The sequence below is a fragment of the Oncorhynchus tshawytscha genome, linkage group LG13 (genome assembly GCF_018296145.1).
Source record: "Oncorhynchus tshawytscha isolate Ot180627B linkage group LG13, Otsh_v2.0, whole genome shotgun sequence".
NCBI classification, from domain to species: domain Eukaryota; kingdom Metazoa; phylum Chordata; class Actinopteri; order Salmoniformes; family Salmonidae; genus Oncorhynchus; species Oncorhynchus tshawytscha.
The window spans coordinates 86,594,909-86,619,489 of record NC_056441.1 but is presented as its reverse complement, the minus strand read 5'-3'; the positions used below and the strand labels follow the sequence as shown (position 1 = coordinate 86,619,489).

The window sequence follows — 24,581 nt, the reverse complement described above, 5'->3', positions numbered from 1 at the left end:
TTAATGACTCCAACCTAAGTGCATGTAAACTTCCGACTTCAACTGTATAAATAAATAAAAAATGAAATCTCACATTCACATAATTAGTCAGACCCTTTACTCAGTACTTTGTTGAAGCACCTTTGCCAGCAATTACAGCCACAATTATTTTGGGTATGACATTACAAGCTTGGCACACCTGTATTTGGGGAGTTTCTCCCATTCTTCTCTGCAGATCCTCTCAAGCTCTGTCAGGTTGGATGGGGAGTGTCGCTGCACAGCTATTTTCAGGTCTCACCATAGATATTCGATCTGGTTCAAGTCCGGGCTCTGGCTGGGCCACTTAAGGACATTCAGAAACTTGTTCCCGAAGCAACTCCTGCATTGTCTTGGCTTTGTGCTTAGGGTCGTTGTCCTGTTGGAAGGTGAATCTTCACTCCAGTCTGAGGTCTTGAGATCAACAATCTCTCTGTACTTTGCCCTGATCATCTTTCCCTCGATCCTGAGTAGTCTCCCTGCCTCTGAAAAACAACACCACAGCATGATGCTGCCACCACCATGCTTCACTGTAGGGATGGTGCCAGGTTTCCTCCAGACAGGACACTTGGCATTCTGGCCAAAGAATTCAGTCTATCTTGGTTTCATCAGACCAGAGAATCTTGTTTCATCAGGTCTGAGAGTCTTTAGGAGCCATTTGGTAAACTCCAAGCGAACTGTGATGTGGCTTTTACTGAGGAGTGGCTTCCGTCTAGCCACTATACCGTCTAGCCACTAAGGCCTGACTGGTGGAGTGCTGCAGAGATGGTTGTCCTTCTGGAAGGTTCTCCCATCTCCACAGAGGAACTCTGGAGCTCTGTCAGTAACCATCGGGTTCTTGTTCACCTCCCTGACCAAGGCCCTTTGGCCGGGCGGCCAGTTCTAGGAAGAGTCTTGGTGGTTCCAAACTTCTTTCATTTTTGGTATTTTTTGGTACATTTCCATTTTTTGGTACCCTTCCCCAGATCTGTGCCTCAACACAATCCGGTCTGAGCTCTACGGACAATTAATTTGACCGCATGGCTTGGTTTTTGCTCTGATATGCACTGTGGGATCTTATATAGACAGGTGTGTGCCCATCCAAACCATGTCCAATCAATTGAATTTACCACAGGTGGACTCCCAGTCAACATCTCAAGGATGATCAATGGAAACAGAATTAACCTGAGCTCAATTTCTAGTCTCATAGCAAAGGGTATGAAGCAGAGTCTGAGGGTTAGGATAATGGAGTCAGAGGGTTAGGATAATGAAGTCAGAGGGTTAGGATAATGTCTGTTTGATTCTCATCATGACCCAAAGAAATCCACTTTTCAATGACAAATCAAGACAGAGGGAAGTATCAGGTTTGGTTTCAGTTACCAAACATACAATATTGCACAAATCCTGTCTTAGTCACAGTACTAGAATACAGGGTTGACCACAAACAGTGATGTAAGAATCCAACGTCACAGACAGGGAAGGTTAATCAACACCAGGTCTATAGACCACTGGCCAACAGGGTCGACCAGGTCTATAGACCACTGGCCAACAGGGTCGACCAGGTCTATAGACCACTGGCCAACAGGGTCGACCAGGTCTATAGACCACTGGCCAACAGGGTCGACCAGGTCTATAGACCACTGGCCAACAGGGTCGACCAGGTCTATAGACCACTGGCCAACAGGGTCGACCAGGTCTATAGACCACTGGCCAACAGGGTCGACCAGGTCTATAGACCACTGGCCAACCAGGTCTATAGACCACTGGCCAACAGGGTCGACCAGGTCTATAGACCACTGGCCAACAGGGTCGACCAGGTCTATAGACCACTGGCCAACAGGGTCGACCAGGTCTATAGACCACTGGCCAACAGGGTCGACCAGGTCTATAGACCACTGGCCAACCAGGTCTATAGACCACTGGCCAACCAGGTCTATAGACCACTGGCCAACAGGGTCAACCAGGTCTATAGACCACTGGCCAACCAGGTCTATAGACCACTGGCCAACAGGGTCGACCAGGTCTATAGACCACTGGCCAACAGGGTCGACCAGGTCTATAGACCACTGGCCAACAGGGTCGACCAGGTCTATAGACCACTGGCCAACAGGGTCGACCAGGTCTATAGACCACTGGCCAACAGGGTCGACCAGGTCTATAGACCACTGGCCAACAGGGTCGACCAGGTCTATAGACCACTGGACAACAGGGTCGACCAGGTCTATAGACCACTGGCCAACAGGGTCGACCAGGTCTATAGACCACTGGCCAACAGGGTCGACCAGGTCTATAGACCACTGGCCAACAGGGTCGACCAGGTCTATAGACCACTGGCCAACAGGGTCGACCAGGTCTATAGACCACTGGACAACAGGGTCGACCAGGTCTATAGACCACTGGCCAACAGGGTCGACCAGGTCTATAGACCACTGGCCAACAGGGTCGACCAGGTCTATAGACCACTGGCCAACAGGGTCGACCAGGTCTATAGACCACTGGCCAACAGGGTCGACCAGGTCTATAGACCACTGGCCAACAGGGTCGACCAGGTCTATAGACCACTGGCCAACAGGGTCGACCAGGTCTATAGACCACTGGACAACAGGGTTAACCAGGTCTATAGACCACTGGACAACAGGATTGACAACAGGTCTACAGACCACTGGACAACAGGGTCGACCAGGTCTATAGACCACTGGCCAACCAGGTCTATAGACCACTGGCCAACAGGGTCGACCAGGTCTATAGACCACTGGCCAACAGGGTCGACCAGGTCTATAGACCACTGGCCAACAGGGTCGACCAGGTCTATAGACCACTGGACAACAGGGTCAACCAGGTCTATAGACCACTGGACAACAGGGTCGACCAGGTCTATAGACCACTGGCCAACCAGGTCTATAGACCACTGGCCAACAGGGTCGACCAGGTCTATAGACCACTGGCCAACAGGGTCGACCAGGTCTGTCGACCAGGTCTATAGACCACTGGCCAACAGGGTCGACCAGGTCTATAGACCACTGGCCAACAGGGTCGACCAGGTCTATAGACCACTGGCCAACCAGGTCTATAGACCACTGGCCAACAGGGTCGACCAGGTCTATAGACCACTGGCCAACCAGGTCTATAGACCACTGGCCAACAGGGTCGACCAGGTCTATAGACCACTGGCCAACAGGGTCGACCAGGTCTATAGACCACTGGCCAACAGGGTCGACCAGGTCTATAGACCACTGGCCAACAGGGTCGACCAGGTCTATAGACCACTGGCCAACAGGGTCGACCAGGTCTATAGACCACTGGCCAACAGGGTCGACCAGGTCTATAGACCACTGGCCAACAGGGTCGACCAGGTCTATAGACCACTGGACAACAGGGTCGACCAGGTCTATAGACCAATGGCCAACAGGGTCGACCAGGTCTATAGACCACTGGCCAACAGGGTCGACCAGGTCTATAGACCACTGGCCAACAGGGTCGACCAGGTCTATAGACCACTGGCCAACAGGGTCGACCAGGTCTATAGACCACTGGCCAACAGGGTCGACCAGGTCTATAGACCACTGGCCAACAGGGTCGACCAGGTCTATAGACCACTGGCCAACAGGGTCGACCAGGTCTATAGACCACTGGACAACAGGGTCGACCAGGTCTATAGACCACTGGCCAACAGGGTTAACCAGGTCTATAGACCACTGGACAACAGGATTGACAACAGGTCTACAGACCACTGGACAACAGGATTGACAACAACAGGTCTACAGACCACTGGATAACAGGGTTGACCAGGTATATAGACTACTGGATAACAGGGTTGACCACACCAAGTCCAAAACACCCATCACAGAATTACAACATCATATTAATACCATTACATATGTCTATGTAGCAGGTTCATTTGACAGGGGAAGGGCACAATGATTAGGCCTAACAATCAGAATACAAGTCGCCAAGGCAGGTGCTCAAACGTGTGTGCGAGCGCTCGGTAAGTACAGCGGAAAATAGCTGACAAGTTGAATAACACCCATACTGCTGCACCACGTCAATACTCACCACCAGACTGTGAAGCCCCTGAAATAACAGCACGTTAAAATAATAACTGGCTGCTGCGCTGAGAAAGAAGAACCACAACCCAATGTTACACTGGAATATTCTCTGCCCTGCAGCAAGGCAGCCTTGTCACGGTATCTGTGTGTGTGTGTGTGTGTGTGTGTGTGTGTGTGCGCGTCAGTGTGTGTGTGTCGGTGTGTGTGTGTGTGTCGGTGTGTGTGTGTGTGTCAGTGTGTGTGTGTGTGTGTGTGTCAGTGTGTGTGTGTCAGTGTGTGTGTGTGTCAGTGTGTGTGTGTGTGTCAGTGTGTGTGTGTGTCAGTGTGTGTGTGTGTGTCAGTGTGTGTGTGTGTCAGTGTGTGTGTGTGTGTCGGTGTGTGTGTGTGTCGGTGTGTGTGTGTGTCGGTGTGTGTGTGTGTCGGTGTGTGTGTGTGTCGGTGTGTGTGTGTGTCGGTGTGTGTGTGTGTCGGTGTGTGTGTGTGTCAGTGTGTGTGTGTGTCGGTGTGTGTGTGTCAGTGTGTGTGTGTGTGTGTCAGTGTGTGTGTGTGTCAGTGTGTGTGTGTGTGTCAGTGTGTGTGTGTGTGTCAGTGTGTGTGTGTGTGTCAGTGTGTGTGTGTGTCAGTGTGTGTGTGTGTGTCAGTGTGTGTGTGGTGTGTGTGTGTCGGTGTGTGTGTGTCAGTGTGTGTGTCGGTGTGTGTGTGTGTGTGTGTCAGTGTGTGTGTGTGTGTCAGTGTGTGTGTGTGTCAGTGTGTGTGTGTGTCAGTGTGTGTGTGTGTCAGTGTGTGTGTGTGTCAGTGTGTGTGTGTGTCAGTGTGTGTGTGTCAGTGTGTGTGTGTCAGTGTGTGTGTGTCAGTGTGTGTGTGTCAGTGTGTGTGTGTCAGTGTGTGTGTGTGTGTCGGTGTGTGTGTGTGTGTCGGTGTGTGTGTGTCGGTGTGTGTCAGTGTGTGTGTGTCAGTGTGTGTGTGTGTCAGTGTGTGTGTGTGTCAGTGTGTGTGTGTCAGTGTGTGTGTGTGTCAGTGTGTGTGTGTGTGTGTCAGTGTGTGTGTGTGTCAGTGTGTGTGTGTGTCAGTGTGTGTGTGTGTCACACACGTGTGTGTCGGTGTGTGTGTGTGTCACCCAAATATGTGTGTCGGTGTGTGTGTGTGTCGTGTGTGTGTGTCAGTGTGTGTGTGTGTCAGTGTGTGTGTGTGTCAGTGTGTGTGTGTCGGTGTGTGTGTCGGTGTGTGTGTCGGTGTGTGTGTCACACAGTGTCTGTGTGTGTGTGTCTGTGTGTGTGTGTGTCAGTGTGTGTGTGTGTCAGTGTGTGTGTGTCAGTGTGTGTGTGTCAGTGTGTGTGTGTCAGTGTGTGTGTGTCAGTGTGTGTGTGTCAGTGTGTGTGTGTCAGTGTGTGTGTGTCAGTGTGTGTGTGTCAGTGTGTGTGTGTGTCAGTGTGTGTGTGTCAGTGTGTGTGTGTCAGTGTGTGTGTGTCGGTGTGTGTGTGTCAGTGTGTGTGTGTCAGTGTGTGTGTGTCGGTGTGTGTGTGTCGGTGTGTGTGTGTCGGTGTGTGTGTGTCGGTGTGTGTCGGGCTCATGAAGGTGAAATCATTGGGTAAAACTAGAATGTCCACTCACTCCATCCCCCATAACACCCAGGTTTACAACAGCAACTTCCACACACGCCCTTTGGACACCCAAATATGAGAGGACAAATAAGCGTTATGCTGAAACTAGGCATAACTGACTCCAAGGGGAATAACCAAGGAAAGTCATAGAACACAAAACACACAGACAGAAAGAGAAAACGCCTTGATATGGGAAGTATTGATTAACCCATCAACTAGAGTTCACACTGGAAACAAATGAGTGATTTATTAAAAACCTCAGATGAAAAGCAACATCACCCTAGAAACGTGCAGCCATGCAGAATGACAGGAATTAAGATTAGTGGGTTGTGATTGGCTGATGCCAGGGTTTTTGTCGTGTCTCTTTTCACAGGAAGCAATTTAAACATGGCCAGGGGCACAGAGAGAGACACAGAGGGAGAGAGACACAGAGAGGGAGAGAGAGAGACACAGACAGACAGACAGAGACAGACAGACACAGAGGGAGAGAGACACAGAGAGGGAGAGACAGAGACACAGACAGGGAGAGAGAGAGACACAGACAGGGAGAGAGAGAGACACAGACAGACAGACAGAGACAGACAGACAGACAGAGACAGACAGACAGACAGAGACAGACAGACAGACAGAGACAGACAGACGGAGAGAGAGACAGACGGAGAGAGAGACAGACGGAGAGAGAGACAGACAGACAGAGGAGAGAGAGACAGACAGACAGAGGGAGAGAGAGACAGACAGACAGACAGACGGAGAGAGAGACAGACAGACAGACAGACAGACAGAGAGAGACAGACAGACAGACAGACAGAGACAGACAGAGAGAGACAGACAGACAGACAGACAGACAGACAGACAGACAGACAGACAGACAGACACAGACAGACAGACACAGACAGACACAGAGAGGGAGAGAGAGGGAGAGAGGGACAGACAGAGACAGACAGAGACAGACAGAGACAGACAGAGAGAGACAGAGAGAGACAGAGAGAGACAGACAGACAGAGAGAGACAGACAGAGGGAGAGAGAGACAGACGGACGGACAGAGAGGGAGAATCTACATAGGTGTACAGAGGCTCATTATCAGCAACCATCACTCCTGTGTTCCAATGGCACGTTGTGTTAGCTAATCCAAGTATATCATTTTAAAGGGCTAATTGATCATAATTGATCCATTTGCAATTATGGTAGCACTAGAGGTCGACCGATTATGATTTTTCAACGCCGATACCGATTATTGGAGGCCCCATAAAAGCTGATACCGATTAATCGGCCGATTAAAAAAAAAACATTTTGGTAATAATGACAACTATGGAGCAGCCAGAGCCGCCAGCCTGCAGGGAGCAGCCAGAGCCGCCAGCCTGCAGGGAGCAGCCAGAGCCGCCAGTCAGCCAGACTCTTCCGGATCTGCCAGTCAGCCAGACTCTCCCGGATCTGCCAGTCAGCCAGACTCTCCCGGATCTGCCAGTCAGCCAGACTCTCCCGGATCTGCCAGTCAGCCAGACTCTCCCGGATCTGCCAGTCAGCCAGACTCTCCCGGATCTGCCAGTCAGCCAGACTCTCCCAGATCTGCCAGACTCAGATCTCCCAGATCTGCCAGACTCTCCCAGATCTGCCAGTCAGCCAGACTCTCCCAGATCTGCCAGAGACAGAGACAGACTCTCCCAGATCTCCAGTCAGCCAGATCTGCCAGTCAGCCAGACTCTCAGCCAGATCTGCCAGATCTGCCAGTCAGCAGACCTGCCAGACTCCAGTCCCAGACTCTGCCAGTCAGCCAGACTCTCCCAGATCTGCCAGTCAGCCAGACTCTCCCAGATCTGCCAGTCAGCCAGACTCTCCCAGATCTGCCAGTCAGCCAGACTCTCCCAGATCTGCCAGTCAGCCAGACTCTCCCAGATCTGCCAGTCAGCCAGACTCTCCCAGATCTGCCAGTCAGCCAGACTCTCCCAGATCTGCCAGTCAGCCAGACTCTCCCAGATCTGCCAGTCAGCCAGACTCTCCCAGATCTGCCAGTCAGCCAGACTCTCCCAGATCTGCCAGTCAGCCAGACTCTCCCAGATCTGCCAGTCAGCCAGACTCTCCCAGATCTGCCAGTCAGCCAGACTCTCCCAGATCTGCCAGTCCCAGACTCTCCCAGATCTGCAGTCAGCCAGACTCTCCCAGATCAGCCAGTCAGCCAGATCTCCCAGTCATCTCCCAGATGCCAGTCAGCCAGACTCTCCCAGATCTGCCAGTCAGCCAGACTCTGATCCAGTCAGCCAGACTCTCCCAGATCTGCCAGTCAGCCAGACTCTCCCAGATCTGCCAGTCAGCCAGACTCTCCCAGATCTGCCAGTCAGCCAGACTCTCCCAGATCTGCCAGTCAGCCAGACTCTCCCAGATCTGCCAGTCAGCCAGACTCTCAGCCAGACTCTGCCCAGTCAGCCAGACTCTCCCAGATCTCCCAGATCTGCCAGTCAGCCAGACTCTCCCAGATCTGCCAGTCAGCCAGACTCTCCCAGTCAGCCAGACTCTCCAGTCAGCCAGACTCTCCCAGATCTGCCAGTCAGCCAGACTCTCCCAGATCTGCCAGTCAGCCAGATCTGCCAGTCCCAGACCTGCCAGTCAGCCAGACTCTCCCAGATCTGCCAGTCAGCCAGACTCTCCCAGATCTGCCAGTCAGCCAGACTCTCCCAGATCTGCCAGACTCTCCCAGAGACTCTGCCAGTCAGCCAGACTCTCCCAGATCTGCCAGTCAGCCAGACTCTCCCAGATCTGCCAGTCAGCCAGACTCTCCCAGACTCTCCCAGACCTGCCAGTCAGCCAGACTCTCCCAGATCTGCCAGTCAGCCAGACTCTCCCAGATCTGCCAGTCAGCCAGACTCTCCCAGATCTGCCAGTCAGCCAGACTCTCCCAGATCTGCCAGTCAGCCAGACTCTCCCAGATCTGCCAGTCAGCCAGACTCTTCCAGATCTGCCAGTCAGCCAGATCAGCCAGACTCTTCCAGATCTGCCAGTCAGCCAGACTCTCCCAGATCTGCCAGTCAGCCAGACTCTCCCAGATCTGCCAGTCAGCCAGACTCTCCCAGATCTGCCAGTCAGCCAGACTCTTCCAGATCCAGCCAGACTCTTCCAGATCTGCCAGTCAGCCAGACTCTTCCAGATCTGCCAGTCAGCCAGACTCTCCCAGATCTGCCAGTCAGCCAGACTCTCCCAGATCTGCCAGTCAGCCAGACTCTCCCAGATCTGCCAGTCAGCCAGACTCTCCCAGATCTGCCAGTCAGCCAGACTCTCCCAGATCTGCCAGATCTGCCAGTCAGCAGACTCTTCCAGATCTGCCAGTCAGCCAGACTCTTCCAGATCTGCCAGTCAGCCAGACTCTCCCAGATCTGCCAGTCAGCCAGACTCTTCCAGATCTGCCAGTCAGCCAGACTCTTCCAGATCTGCCAGTCAGCCAGACTCTTCCAGATCTGCCAGTCAGCCAGACTCTTCCAGATCTGCCAGTCAGCCAGACTCTTCCAGATCTGCCAGTCAGCCAGACTCTTCCAGATCTGCCAGTCAGCCAGACTCTTCCAGATCTGCCAGTCAGCCAGACTCTTCCAGATCTGCCAGTCAGCCAGACTCTTCCAGATCTGCCAGTCAGCCAGACTCTTCCAGATCTGCCAGTCAGCCAGACTCTTCCAGATCTGCCAGTCAGCCAGACTCTTCCAGATCTGCCAGTCAGCCAGACTCTTCCAGATCTGCCAGTCAGCCAGACTCTCCAGATCTGCCAGTCAGCCAGACTCTCCCAGATCTGCCAGTCAGCCAGACTCTTCCAGATCTGCCAGTCAGCCAGACTCTCCCAGATCTGCCAGTCAGCCAGACTCTCCCAGATCTGCCAGTCTTCCAGATCTGCCAGAGCCAGACTCTTCCAGATCAGATCTGCCAGTCAGCCAGACTCTCCCAGATCTGCCAGTCAGCCAGACTCTTCCAGATCTGCCAGTCAGCCAGACTCTCCCAGATCTGCCAGTCAGCCAGACTCTTCCAGATCTGCCAGTCAGCCAGACTCTTCCAGATCTGCCAGTCAGCCAGACTCTTCCAGATCTGCCAGTCAGCCAGACTCTTCCAGATCTGCCAGTCAGCCAGACTCTTCCAGATCTGCCAGTCAGCCAGACTCTCCCAGATCTGCCAGTCAGCCAGACTCTTCAGATCTGCCAGTCAGCCAGACTCTTCCAGATCTGCCAGTCAGCCAGACTCTTCCAGATCTGCCAGTCAGCCAGACTCTTCCAGATCTGCCAGTCAGCCAGACTCTTCCAGATCTGCCAGTCAGCCAGACTCTTCCAGATCTGCCAGTCAGCCAGACTCTTCCAGATCTGCCAGTCAGCCAGACTCTCCCAGATCTGCCAGTCAGCCAGACTCTTCCAGATCTGCCAGTCAGCCAGACTCTTCCAGATCTGCCAGTCAGCCAGACTCTTCCAGATCTGCCAGTCAGCCAGACTCTCCCAGATCTGCCAGTCAGCCAGCCAGATCTCTCCCAGATCTGCCAGTCAGCCAGACTCTCCCAGATCTGCCAGTCAGCCAGACTCTTCCAGATCTGCCAGTCAGCCAGACTCTTCCAGATCTGCCAGTCAGCCAGACTCTTCCAGATCTGCCAGTCAGCCAGACTCTCCCAGATCTGCCAGTCAGCCAGACTCTTCCAGATCTGCCAGTCAGCCAGACTCTCCCAGATCTGCCAGTCAGCCAGACTCTTCCAGATCTGCCAGTCAGCCAGACTCTTCCAGATCTGCCAGTCAGCCAGACTCTTCCCAGATCTGCCAGTCAGCCAGACTCTTCCAGATCTGCCAGTCAGCCAGACTCTTCCAGATCTGCCAGTCAGCCAGACTCTTCCAGATCTGCCAGTCAGCCAGACTCTTCCAGATCTGCCAGTCAGCCAGACTCTTCCAGATCTGCCAGTCAGCCAGACTCTTCCAGATCTGCCAGTCAGCCAGACTCTTCCAGATCTGAGAGCTGTATAGGTTTTCACGTTCCGTTTGTTGTTTTGTAGAGTTAAGTTATTTCATGTATCGTTCATTTTCCATTAAAGAACATGAGTAACCACCACGCTGCATTTTGGTCCGACTCTCCTTCGACGGAAGAAAGCCGTTACAATGACACTTATTTTAACTTAATATAATACATCAATAAAATCAATTTAGCATAAAATAAATAATGAAACATGTTCAATCTGGTTTAAATAATGGAAAAACAAAGTGTTGGAGAAGAAAGTAAAAGTGCAATATGTACTATGTAAGAAAGCTAATGTTTAAGTTCCTTGCTCAGAACATGAGAACATATGAAAGCTGGTGGTTCCTTTTAACATGAGTCTTCAATATTTTAGGTTGTAGTTATTATAGGAATTATAGGACTATTTCTCTCTATACAATTTGTATTTCATATACCTTTGACTATTGGATGTTCTTATTGGCACTTTAGTATTGCCAGTGTAACAGTATGGCTTCCGCCCCTCTCCTTGCTCCTACCTGGGCTCGAACCAGGAACACATCGACAACAGCCACCCTCGAAGCAGCATTACCCATGCAGAGCAAGGGGAACAACTACTCCAAGTCTCAGAGTGAGTGATGTTTGAAACGCTATTAGCACGCACCCCGCTAACTAGCTAGCCATTTCACATCGGTTACACCAGCCTAATCTCTGGAGTTGATAGGCTTGAAGTCATAAACAGCGCAATGCTTGAAGCACAGCGAAGAGCTGCTGGTAAAACGCACTAAAGTGCTGTTTGAATGAATGCTTACGAGCCTGCTGCTGCCTACCATCGCTCAGTCAGACTGCTCTATCAAATATCAAATCATAGACTTAATTATAACATAACACACAGAAATATGAGCCTTTGGTCATTAATATGATCGAATCCGACAACTATCATTTCGAAAACAAAACGTTTATTATTTCAGTGAAATACGGAACCATTCGGTATTTTATCTATCAGGTGGCATCCATAAGTCGAAATAATCCTGTTACATTGCACAAACTTCAATGTTATGTCCTAACTACGTAAAATTCTGGCAAATGAGTTCGCAACGAGCCAGGCAGCCCAAACTGTTGCATATTCCCTGACTCTGCGTGCAATGAACGCAAGAGAAGTGACACAATTCCACCTGGTTAATATTGTCTGCTAACCTGGATTTCTTTTAGCTAAATATGCAGTTTTAAAAATATATACTTCTGTGTATTGATTTTAAGAAAGGCATTGATGTTTATGGTTAGGTACAGTCATGCAACGATTGTGCTATTTTCGCAAATGCGCTTTTGTTAAATCATCCCGTTTGGCGAAGTTGACTGTCTTTGTTAGGAAGAAATAGTCTTCACACAGTTCGCAACGAGCCAGGCGGCCCAAACTGCTGCATATACCCTGACTCTGTTGCAAGAACAGTGACACAATTTACCTAGTTAAAAGAAATTCATGTTAGCAGGCAATATTAACTAAATATGCAGGTTTAAAAATCTATACTTGTGTATTGATTTTAAGAAAGGCGTTGATGTTTATGGTTAGGTACACATTGGAGCAACGACAGTCCTTTTGAGAGAATGCCAAGAGTGTGCAAAGCTGTCATCAAGGGAAAGGGTGACTATTTGAAGAATCTCAAATATAAAATATATTTTGATTTGTCAAATACTTTTTATGTTACTACATGATTCCATATGTGTTATTTCATAGTGTTGATGTCTTCACTATTATTCTACAATGTAGAATATAGTACAAATAAAGAAAAACCCTTGAATGAGTAGGTGTTCGAAAACTTTTGACCGGTAGTGTATGTACTGCAATACAAGATGCTACTCACACAGTACATTTATTATTATTTTTTAATTTTACCTTTATTTAACCAGGCAAGTCAGTTAAGAACAAATTCTTATTTTCAATGACGGCCTAGGAACAGTGGGTTAACTGCCTGTTCAGGGGCAGAACAACAGATTTGTACCTTGTCAGCTCGGGGGTTTGAACTTGCAACCTTCCGGTTACTAGTCCAATGCTCTAAGCACTAGGCTACCCTGCCGCCCCAATACAAGATGCTACTCACACAGTACATCTATGTACTGCAATACAAGTCTTACCTCTCCCTGGAAACTCTTGAGCAGGGGAGCCACCTGTTTTCTTACATCCTGAAAGACATAGAAGAAACCGTTTAGAATGGATCGTATCCCAGAGTCACGGAGTACACTGATAAACACACAGTACTAATCTATACTATTGTTTTACATCATATAGTTTAACCCACACCTGGCATGAGCCTGTTTGTTTGACCACATCAAACCTGTCCATAGCACATTTTTTCACATTGAAAGCAACCTCCCCCCACAGTCCCATTGCATGGCATTAGAGCATGAGTCAGTGATTTCTGATTAGATACCTAGTGAAGTGTGTATCTCTGAGAACATGCAAATCCACACACTGTCAGTTAGCTAGACTAAAGCCCTGTAGAGATGCAGTGGAGCATGCATTACACCACAGTACACTACACCACAGTACACTACACCACAGTACACTACACCACAGTACACTACACCACAGTACACTACACCACAGTACACTACACCACAGTACACTACACCACAGTATAGCACACTACAGTACGACAGTACAGCACACTACACCACAGTACAGCACACACACAATACACTACACCACAGTACACTACACCACAGTACACTACACCACACAGTACACTACACCACAGTACACTACACCACAGTACAGCACACTACAGTACGACAGTACAGCACACTACACCACAGTACAGCACACCACACTACAATACACCACAGTACACTACCACAGTACAGTACAGCACACTACACCACAGTACACACACCACACAACAGTACAGCACACTACAGTACACTACACTACAGCACACTACACCACAGTACAGCACACTACACACACACACACTACACCACCACAGTACAGCACACTACAGTACGACAGTACAGCACACTACACCACACCACACTACACCACACCACAGTACAGCACACCACACTACAATACACTACACTACAGCACAGTACAGTACAGCACAGTACAATACACTACAGTACAGTACAGCACACTACACCACAGCACACTACACCACACCACACCACAGCATACTACACCACACTAGACTACAGCACACCAGACTACAGTACACTACAATACACCACAATACACTACACCACACTAGACTACAGCACACCAGACTACAGTACACTACAATACACCACAGCACACCAGACTACAATACACCACACCACAGCACACTGCAGCACACCAGACTACAATACACCACACCACAGCACACTGCAGCACACCAGACTACAATACACCACACCACAGCACACTGCAGCACACCAGACTACAATACACCACACCACACTAGACTACAGCACACCAGACTACAGTACACTACAATACACCACAATACACCACACCACACTAGACTACAGCACACCAGACTACAGTACACTACAATACACCACAATACACACCACACTAGACTACAGCACACCAGACTACAGTACACCAGACTCCAGTACACCAGACTACAGTACACCAGACTACAGCACACGAGACTACAGTACACCAGACTACAGTACACTACAGCACACCAGACTACAGTACACTACACCACAGCAAACTACACACCACACTACACTACAGCACACCAGACTACACCACACTACACTACACTACACCACAGCACAGTACACTACAGTACAGCACACTACAGCACAATAAACTATCCTGTACAGATGGCTCTACCTGTAAGGCTCCTGGCTAAAGATAGATACACTTTAGATCAGGAACACATGATGATACGAACTACCACAGTGGTGTGTGTGTGTGTGTGTGTGTACACTTATTTGACTGCCCCTGCTTAGGTCAGGGCCTACAATCTTATTCATTGATGATCTAAAAGTCAAAACGGATTCTAGATCAGCAATTCTACTTGGAGATGTTTTGTGGGTAACGGGCCCTAGACAGTCACCCCCGTCCTGCTTCCCCCAGCCACACCCCCGGTTCTGTGAAGGACTCTGAGCAGCTTGAGTGCCCTAAGTTTCCACTAAACCCATTAAAAAAAAAAAAAGTTATTTAAAATCAGCCCGTTTCTAATTTGGCTGAACAGACGAATTAGTTATTTTACAACTAGCAGGAAGCATGCTGAAGGAAAGACCTCATGTGCATCACTATAGACTGTTTGTGTGTATGCCAGAGCCTCCGTGTTCAACAGCTCCTCGGTCAACAGGGTCGACACAGTAAGATGGATGGCTGGGATGTGCATCCCGCCTCCCTTAGTCATCTGGAATGTCCCCTCGCTGGTCAGTCTGGTTATCTGTCGGTCTATTTGGCTGGGAGGAGGACGAAGTGGTCCCTACCGACACTCATCGAAGGTCCGTTTTAAGTCTTTCTACCCTGTAGTCAAGGTTAGGATTTTGGAGAGGGTTAACTGCTTCCTGGAGCGTCTCGGCTCACTCCCTTAAAATAAATATATTCAATACCAGCCACAGAACACTGCAATTGGGCCATGGTTGCGACGTCAACATTGCTTCGACTGCATTGTGGCATTACGGTGTCAGGCTCTCAGTAAAAGACGAAAACTCGAATGTATTATTCACACATTTGATGAATTATAACACACTGCATCCTGTCTTCCTGAATCAACATTCCCAGAAACACTCTGTACAGTCCATGAAGAGTACAGCTCAGTAAAGTACTGAGGTGGTCTCCTGATGGCTGAATAATGAAGCAGACAGACTCATCTGGACGATATCCAACCTGGTCTGATGTGGACGATATCCAACCTGGTCTGATGTGGACGATATCCAACCTGGTCTGATGTGGACGATATCCAACCTGCTCTGATGTGGACGATATCCAACCTGCTCTTATGTGGACGATATCCAACCTGCTCTTATGTGGACGATATCCAACCTGCTCTGATGTGGACGATATCCAACCTGCTCTGATGTGGACGATATCCAACCTGGTCTGATGTGGACGATATCCAACCTGGTCTGATGTGGACGATATCCAACCTGGTCTGATATGGACGATATCCAACCTGGTCTGATATGGACGAGTCCAACCTGGTCTGATGTGGACGAGTCTAATTTAGTCTGAAGTCATCTGATCTCTAGGCTCTTTAGGCTGGCTATTCAAAGCTGGTCCATAGTAGGATCCTTTGTAGCTCAAGTTGGCTGGATGTCCTTGGACCATTCTTGATACCAGTGGCAGTCGGTGCCATTTAAGATGAAGGAGGATGATTTCAAAACACATGGCCTATATTACAAAATATTTGATGACTGTCATTCATATTCCTTTTACCCAGCTCAATGTAACATCGATAGGTTTAGGCAACTACATGATACTTGAATTTTTCTTGTACCCATCATGAGGTTGCTACAACCTACAGTGGCCTATGAATGAAAGTTTGCAACGTGGGTGCATCGTTCGAGAGAACCACACAGTACAGTGTACAGTCAGAAAGCAGTTTAGCAGTTACACCGACGGGCCCAGTGGAAATAAATTAATAAAACCAAAAGCTTACCTTGACTTGGAAGAGTTACAGTGTTGGGTAGCCATAGCCATCTAGCTAACATAACATCCCTCTCTGTTGGGTAGCCATAGCCAGCTAGCTAACATCCCCCTCTGTTGGGTAGCCATAGCCAGCTAGCTAACATAACATCCCTCTCTGTTGGATAGCCATAGCCAGCTAGCTAACATATCAACCCTCTCTGTTGGGTAGCCATAGCCAGCTAGCTAACATAACATCCCTCTCTGTTGGGTAGACATAGCCAGCTAGCTAACATAACATCCCCCTCTGTTGGGTAGCCATAGCCAGCTAGCTAACATATCATCCCTCTCTGTTGGGTAGCCATAGCCAGCTAGCTAACATAACATCCCTCTCTGTTGGGTAGACATAGCCAGCTAGCTAACATAACATCCCCCTCTGTTGGGTAGCCATAGCCAGCTAGCTAACCTAACATCCTTCTCTGTTTGAGTCGGGTGTTGGAGTAGGCCAAATTATTTAGTTGCATTCACTAGCTAAGTGAATGTGAAAGTTTTAAAAAACAAAGAGAGCACTCTCTCTCTCGCTTCTCCTTCATTTTGGAAGAAATTAAATTTGTTCAAAACTGTTCAACAAATGTCTTTCTCTCTTTGAGTCAACCACTCACCACATTTTATGCCCTGCAGTGCAAGCTAGCTGTAGCTGATGCTTTCAGTACTAGATTCATTCTCTGATCCTTTGATTGGGTGGACAACATGTCAGTTCATGCGGCAAGAGCTCTGATAGGTTGGAGGACGTCCTCCAGAAGTTGCCATATTTACTGTATAAGTCTATGAAAGGGGGTGAGAACCATGAGCCTTCAAGGTTTTGTATTGAAGTCAATGTACCCAGAGGAGGACAGAAACTAGCTGTCCTCAGGCTACACCATGGTGCTATTAAAGCTACTATAGACCTTCATTACAAAACAGTGTGTTTTAATCAATTACTTTGTGACATGTGAATATATTTAGCAGAGTTTTATCTAAAAATTATGACTAATGTTTCGCAATTTTTATGAAATCCACTGAGGATGGTCCTCCCCTTCCTCCTCTGAGGAGCCTCCACTGCTTGATACACACGGGAAACTGTTGAGCGTGAAACACCCAGCAGCATTGCAGTTCTTGACACTCAAACCGGTGCACCTGGCACTTACTACCCTACCCCAATCAAAAAGGCACTTCAATCTTTTGTCTTGGCCATTCACCCTCTGAACAGCACATATACACAATCCATGTCTAATTGTGTCAAGGCTTAAAAATCCTTCTTTAACTAGTCTCCTCCCCTTCATCTACACTGATTGAAGTGGATTTAACAACTGACATCAATAAGGGATCATAGATCTCATCTGGATTCACCTGGTCAGTCTATGTCATGGAAAGAGCAGGTGGTTCTAATGTTTTGTATCACTGGGATATTTGTAGGGCTGGGCGGTGTACCGTATTTTACTATATACCAGTATTGATACAAGGACCGGTTTGGGTTTTTACTTTACCTTCTATAACGGTATTTGAATGTTTGGTTTGTTAAAATGTGATACGCTGTGTATAACATCCGTTTTTATAGTTCACATCTCCACTTGAGTCATCCCTCTCGCTTTCCCCACGCCGCTTTCCCCACGCCGCTTTCCCCACGCCGCTCTCCCCACGCCGCTCTCCCCACGCCGCTTTCCCCACAGACTCAAGGAGCGCATTTGTTGTTACTCCACCAGGAGATGCTTGCCTTCAGTCTGCATGGTCAGTACATGCAACAATGTTGACGACAACAATGTTGTTTTCACTTTGCTTCTTAATGTAAATACACACGTGTTCTACAATTACACTATTAGTTTGTTTCTTACATCTGCAAACAGATACTTTGCTAAATCCTGTTAGATGGTAATGCTAATTGCTAAGTTAACTGTCTAGATAGCAAAAAAAAATGTACTGAATCAGATCAAGCGTAGCTAGCTACACAGCCTGATACCAGTGATGGTCTAAATCAGCAGGTTGTTTGTGCAACGGTATCTTGTAAATGAAGAGGAACAGGCGAAGAATGAATTTGTTGGCTACATGTTGAAACATGCCAAAGATTATAGGCTCTCCTAGGAAACACTGACCAACACTGTGGTTCCTATCCTGCCACAATAACTCCTCCCTGGCATTTTCATTTGTTGTCATGTCAAACACTGTATTCAAAGTGCCCACTACTATAGAAAACATTCTATTTCCGTGATTCCAACAGTTCACCCAAATGTTTTGCTCTAAAATCACAAGTCAAATTGGTATTACAACAGTTTGTTAAAAATAAGGCCTAAATTGTTTAACCATATCGTGCAGCCATACATGGCAGTGTGGAATTCTCTCAACTGAGTGCAAGAAATTGCAGGAAATGATTTTGGTTGAATATAAAACAAATAAGAATGAAGAAAGACCCATTGAAATCACTTGCCACCCCAGGGTCACGTACTGCTCATAAAGCTAATTTTGAACATGCATTATTCAAAAACATAAAATAACATCAATTTTGAAAAATACCTTGATACTATATTATGGCCATATTACCCAGCCCTAGTTATTTGAGAGGACTTCAGAGCCCCCTCATCTCCTCTCTGGGAGGATCGTGTCACTTTCCTACCAGGGTCAGATTCCTCTCCCTTCCTCTGGCCCCACCGCCTACATGCCACACAGATGCCCAAAGAACACCCCCTAAAACAAGGGCTTGTTACTGTGATGAATACATGCGTGCCTGTCTGACTGTCTCCCTGCGTTTTTATGCCTGTAGCTATTGTGTGGTCCCCCTGTCTATTTCTGACCTGAATCAGTGTGTCCTGGGTGTTCCTGTGCTCCTTTGTTCGGTGTGTGTGTGTGTGTGTGTGTGTGTGTGTGTGTTGCTTTGTGTGTGACATAAGTTAATAGGAAGGAGGGGACATGAGGTGGGGGTAAAGAGACACCTGTCTCTCTAGTCCTCACAGACACAGCCCCATCCTATCCTAGCCTTTAGAAATATATAGTCCTACATCATTCACGTCATTATAAATTCTTCATTAGTGTGACACTCCCGATAACAACAACCCTCCTTTGTTTCCAGTCTGTGTTTGATCAGTTAAGTTGCCTTGGAAACACACACACACACAGAGACAATTCCCAGGGGCGTCGCCGGGAGAAACGAGACTAACATAATTCCCTCATGATTCCACACAGCAGAGGACTGTCATACAACACATTCAACATGGAAACAAATAGGTCATACAATCCAGACGACTGGGGGACATTTCTGTTCGGTCTCTTCCCCGCGTTTGGAAAAAGGAAGCACTATTTTGGGAACTTTTGGAAGTCTGTATTTTACCCCGTCGCCCCCGGCGATATTCACATTAAAAGCATGTCCAACGGGGCGATGTTGAAAGCAGCAAGAGAAAAAAGAAGCAACTGATGAGTATCGTTTTAGCAACATTAAACGTTATTTAAAACTACACCCCACAACCATTTTCACATTTTTCTATAGCCACTGCAGGAAATAAAACCTAATAAAATGTTTGGGAATAACGGCAATTTAAGGCATTTTTTTTATAGCAATATAGAGTGGGAAAGCAGCTGTGGGTTTGGACAAATAATAGCCACTGCAGTTAATGAAACCTAATAAAAACATCTGTCTACTCCAGGAATAGTGTGCCAGAGCCAAACAGAGCTACAGGGGGCCTATATGCAAATAAGCCATTTGTCACATGGACCACCCATCATTCACTATGAACTGGACTGTGTTTACAGGCAGTAGGGCCACCCATCATTCACTTTGAACTGGACTGTGTTTACAGGCAGTAGGGCCTGTCATCATTCACTTTGAACTGGACTGTGTGTTTACAGGCAGTAGGGCCACCCATCATTCACTCTGAACTGGACTGTGTGTTTACAGGCAGTAGGGCCTGTCATCATTCACTCTGAACTGGACTGTGTGTTTATAGCAGTAGGGCCTGCCATCATTCACTATGAACTGGACTGTGTGTTTACAGGCAGTAGGGCCACCCATCATTCACTATCAAATCAAATTTTATTTGTCACATACACATGGTTAGCAGATGTTAATGCGAGTGTAGCGAAATGCTTGTGCTTCTAGTTCCGACAATGCAGTAATAACCAACAAGTAATCTAACTAACAATTCCAAAACTACTGTCTTATACACAGTGTAAGGGGATAAAGAATATGTACATAAGGATATATGAATGAGTGATGGTACAGAGCAGCATAGGCAAGATACAGTAGATGGTATCGAGTACAGTATATACACATGAGATGAGTATGTAAACAAGTGGCATAGTTAAAGTGGCTAGTGATACATGTATTACATAAGGATGCAGTCGATGATATAGAGTACAGTATATACGTATGCATATGAGATGAATAATGTAGGGTAAGTAACATTATATAAGGTAGCATTGTTTAAAGTGGCTAGTGATATATTTACATCATTTCCCATCAATTCCCATTATTAAAGTGGCTGGAGTTGAGTCAGTGTCAGTGTCAGTGTGTTGGCAGCAGCCACTCAATGTTAGTGGTGGCTGTTTAACAGTCTGATGGCCTTGAGATAGAAGCTGTTTTTCAGTCTCTCGGTCCCAGCTTTGATGCACCTGTACTGACCTCGCCTTCTGGATGATAGCGGGGTGAACAGGCAGTGGCTCGGGTGGTTGATGTCCTTGATGATCTTTATGGCCTTCCTGTAACATCGGGTGGTGTAGGTGTCCTGGAGGGCAGGTAGTTTGCCCCCGGTGATGCGTTGTGCAGACCTCACTACCCTCTGGAGAGCCTTACGGTTGTGGGCGGAGCAGTTGCCGTACCAGGCGGTGATACAGCCCGCCAGGATGCTCTCGATTGTGCATCTGTAGAAGTTTGTGAGTGCTTTTGGTGACAAGCCGAATTTCTTCAGCCTCCTGAGGTTGAAGAGGCGCTGCTGCGCCTTCTTCACGATGCTGTCTGTGTGAGTGGACCAATTCAGTTTGTCTGTGATGTGTATGCCGAGGAACTTAAAACTTGCTACCCTCTCCACTACTGTTCCATCGATGTGGATAGGGGGGTGAACTGGACTGTGTGTTTACAGGCAGTAGGGCCACCTATCATTCACTATGAACTGGATTGTGTGTTTACAGGAAGTAGGACCTGTCATCATTCGCTATGAACTGGACTGTGTTTTAACAGGCAGTAGGACCTGTCATCATTCACTATGAACTGGACTGTGTTTACAGTAGCAATTGTGTGACTTTAGACCACTAGAATGTCTTAGCCAAAAGCCCAAAAATACCCCTGAATGGATTTCTGCTAATATGTAAAACACCACGGGAATTGTCTTACATTTGGGAACTTTACAGTCCTATCGATCAAACAACCATGAAAAGGTAGGCTCTCTCCCTCCCTCAGTTGCCTATGCACATCAACAACTAATAATGTCAGCCAGTGAGATGAGCTAAAATCTAAAAACGAGGGAGCATTAGATAAATCCTCTCCAACTTTTTTAGCTTGTAGTTGGCCCGTCAAATTTGGCCTGATAAACGATGGGGAATAGTAGCCGGGTGGCCCTTCAGCAGCTTGCCTGCCAAACCATGTTTTAATAACTGAATGGGAACTTGCCTACCTCCCTGCGCATTTGATCGACAAGTGTCTGATATATTTAGAATTCAAAGCACACTTAACCAGCATGGCTACCACCGCATTCTGCAGCTATACGCCATCCCATCTGGTTTGCACGTGGTCAGACTATGATTTGTTTTTCAACAGGAAAATGACCCAAAACACACCTCCAGGATGTGTAAGGGCTATTTGACCAAGAAGGAGAGTGATGGAGTGCTGCATCAGATGACCTGGCCTCCACAATCACCCAACCTCAACCCAATTGAGATGTTTTCAGATAAGTTGGACTGTAGAGTGAATGACAAGCAGCCAACAAGTGCTCAGCATATGTGGGAAATCCTTCAAGACTATTGGAAAAGCATTCCTCATGAAGCTGGTTGAGAGAATGCCAAGAGCATGCAAAGCTGTCATCAAGGCAAACAAAGGGTGGCTACTTTGAAAAATATAAAATATAAATATATTATTTCGCAAGAAGAATTACATTTTGTAAATTATAATTTTGGATTTTAATGAGAAAGTGCTTGATGTGAAGTTAAACAAAGACAAAACAGAAGGAGTTTGGATGGGTGATGAGCATTCTGAACCTTCCATCCGTATAGAAATTAAATGACTCGGCATCGACACAAGTTGAACGAATTGTGCTAAGAGAAATTTGATTCTAAAATAAGCTATAATACATGAATATTAATCAATAATGTATGAGTTCTGTTAGTACGGGGTTCCAACAGGGAGATAATAAAGAGATATTATTTTTAAAAGTAAACACTTGAGGCCTCGGTGCAGGGAACGTAGGTGTACTCAACATGCTGCTCTGTGTCAGTGATCAGCCTAGCTGTATGGAGAACATGGTGCTCTGTGTCAGTGATCAGCCTAGCTGTATGGAGAACATGGTGCTCTGTGTCAGTGATCAGCCTAGCTGTATGGAGAACATGGTGCTCTGTGTCAGTGATCAGCCTAGCTGTATGGAGAACATGGTGCTCTGTGTCAGTGATCAGCCTAGCTGTATGGAGAACATGGTGCTCTGTGTCAGTGATCAGCCTAGCTGTATGGAGAACATGGTGCTCTGTGTCAGTGATCAGCCTAGCTGTATGGAGAACATGGTGCTCTGTGTCAGTGATCAGCCTAGCTGTATGGAGAACATGGTGCTCTGTGTCAGTGATCAGCCTAGCTGTAAAATGGAGAACATGGTGCTCTGTGTCAGTGATCAGCCTAGCTGTTGGAGAACATGCTGCTCTGTGTCAGTGATCAGCCTAGCTGTATGGAGAACATGGTGCTCTGTGTCAGTGATCAGCCTAGCTGTATGGAGAACATGCTGCTCTGTGTCAGTGATCAGCCTAGCTGTATGGAGAACATGGTGCTCTGTGTCAGTGATCAGCCTAGCTGTATGGAGAACATGCTGCTTTCTATATTCACGGTGACCTTTCAAAATGGTTGAATCTAAACTGTTTGTAGAGTCAAATAACGCATTTAAAATGTGTGTCACCTCCGGCGTGTTCTTCTTGAAGTCGCGGCTCTGGTCGATGAGTTTCTTCCTGGACTGTTCGCTCTCATCCTGTCTGTTGGCGAGCTGTGTGGCGGTGGCGTCTAGTTCTCTCTGAAACACACACACACAAACATTTTGTTAGAGACATAGGATAAGGGCTTGATTTAAGTGAAGAGCCCCCCCCACCCATCCCCTCGGATGAAGAGCCCCCCCCCACCCATCCCCTCGGATGAAGAGCCCCCGCCCCCATCCCCTCGGATGAAGAGCCCCCCACCCATCCCCTCGGATGAAGAGCCCCCCACCCATCCCCTCGGATGGAGAGCCCCCCACCCACCCCTCGGATGAAGAGCCCCCACCCCCCCACCCACCCCCTCGGATGAAGAGCCCCCCCCCCCACCCACCCACCCACCCACCCACCCATCCCCTCGGATGAACCTAGCTACTGAGCACAAATAAACCTAGCTACTGAGCACAAATAAACCTAGCTACTGAGCACAAATAAACCTAGCTACTGAGCACAAATAAACCTAGCTACTGAGCACAAATAAACCTAGCTACTGAGCACAAATAAACCTAGCTACTGAGCACAAATAAACCTAGCTACTGAGCACAAAAAAACCTAGCTACTGAGCACAAAAAAACCTAGCTACTGAGCAATTGGCTACAATTCTAACTGTGGGACAAATGCACACACATTAAGACAGACAGGTCTGTAGTACACTGCTCAAAAAAATAAAGGGAACACTAAAATAACACATCCTAGATCTGAATGAATGAAATATTCTTATTAAATACTTTTTTCTTTACATAGTTGAATGTGCTGACAACAAAATCACACAAATTATCAATGGAAATCAAATTTATCAACCCATGGAGGTCTGGATTTGGAGTCACACTCAAAATTAAAGTGGAAAACCACACTACAGGCTGATCCAACTTTGATGTAATGTCCTTAAAACAAGTCAAAATGAGGCTCAGTAGTGTGTGTGGCCTCCACGTGCATGTATGACCTCCCTACAACGCCTGGGCATGCTCCTGATGAGGTGGTGGATGGTCTCCTGAGGGATCTCCTCCCAGACCTGGACTAAAGCATCCGCCAACTCCTGGACAATCTGTGGTGCAATGTTGGTGGATGGAGCAAGACATGATGTCCCAAATGTGCTCAATTGGATTCAGGTCTGGGGAACGGGCGGGCCAGTCCATAGCATCAATGCCTTCCTCTTGCAGGAACTGCTGACACACTCCAGCCACATGAGGTCTAGCATTGTCTTGCATTAGGAGGAACCCAGGGCCAACCACACCAGCATATGGTCTCAC

At 47.8% G+C, this 24,581-nt stretch overlaps 1 protein-coding gene across 1 annotated transcript in view; it reads right to left on the bottom strand.

The window, feature by feature from the left end:
- Positions 1 to 24,581, bottom strand: part of cux1b (cut-like homeobox 1b) — a 149,959-nt gene that overhangs the window by 99,336 nt on the left and 26,042 nt on the right. The window contains exons 2-3 of the mRNA XM_042296471.1: positions 23,265 to 23,375; positions 12,711 to 12,758 (exon numbers count right to left, since the gene is read on the bottom strand). Coding sequence (XP_042152405.1) covers positions 12,711 to 12,758; positions 23,265 to 23,375 — 159 coding nt within the window. The remainder of the gene's footprint in view (positions 1 to 12,710; positions 12,759 to 23,264; positions 23,376 to 24,581) is intronic.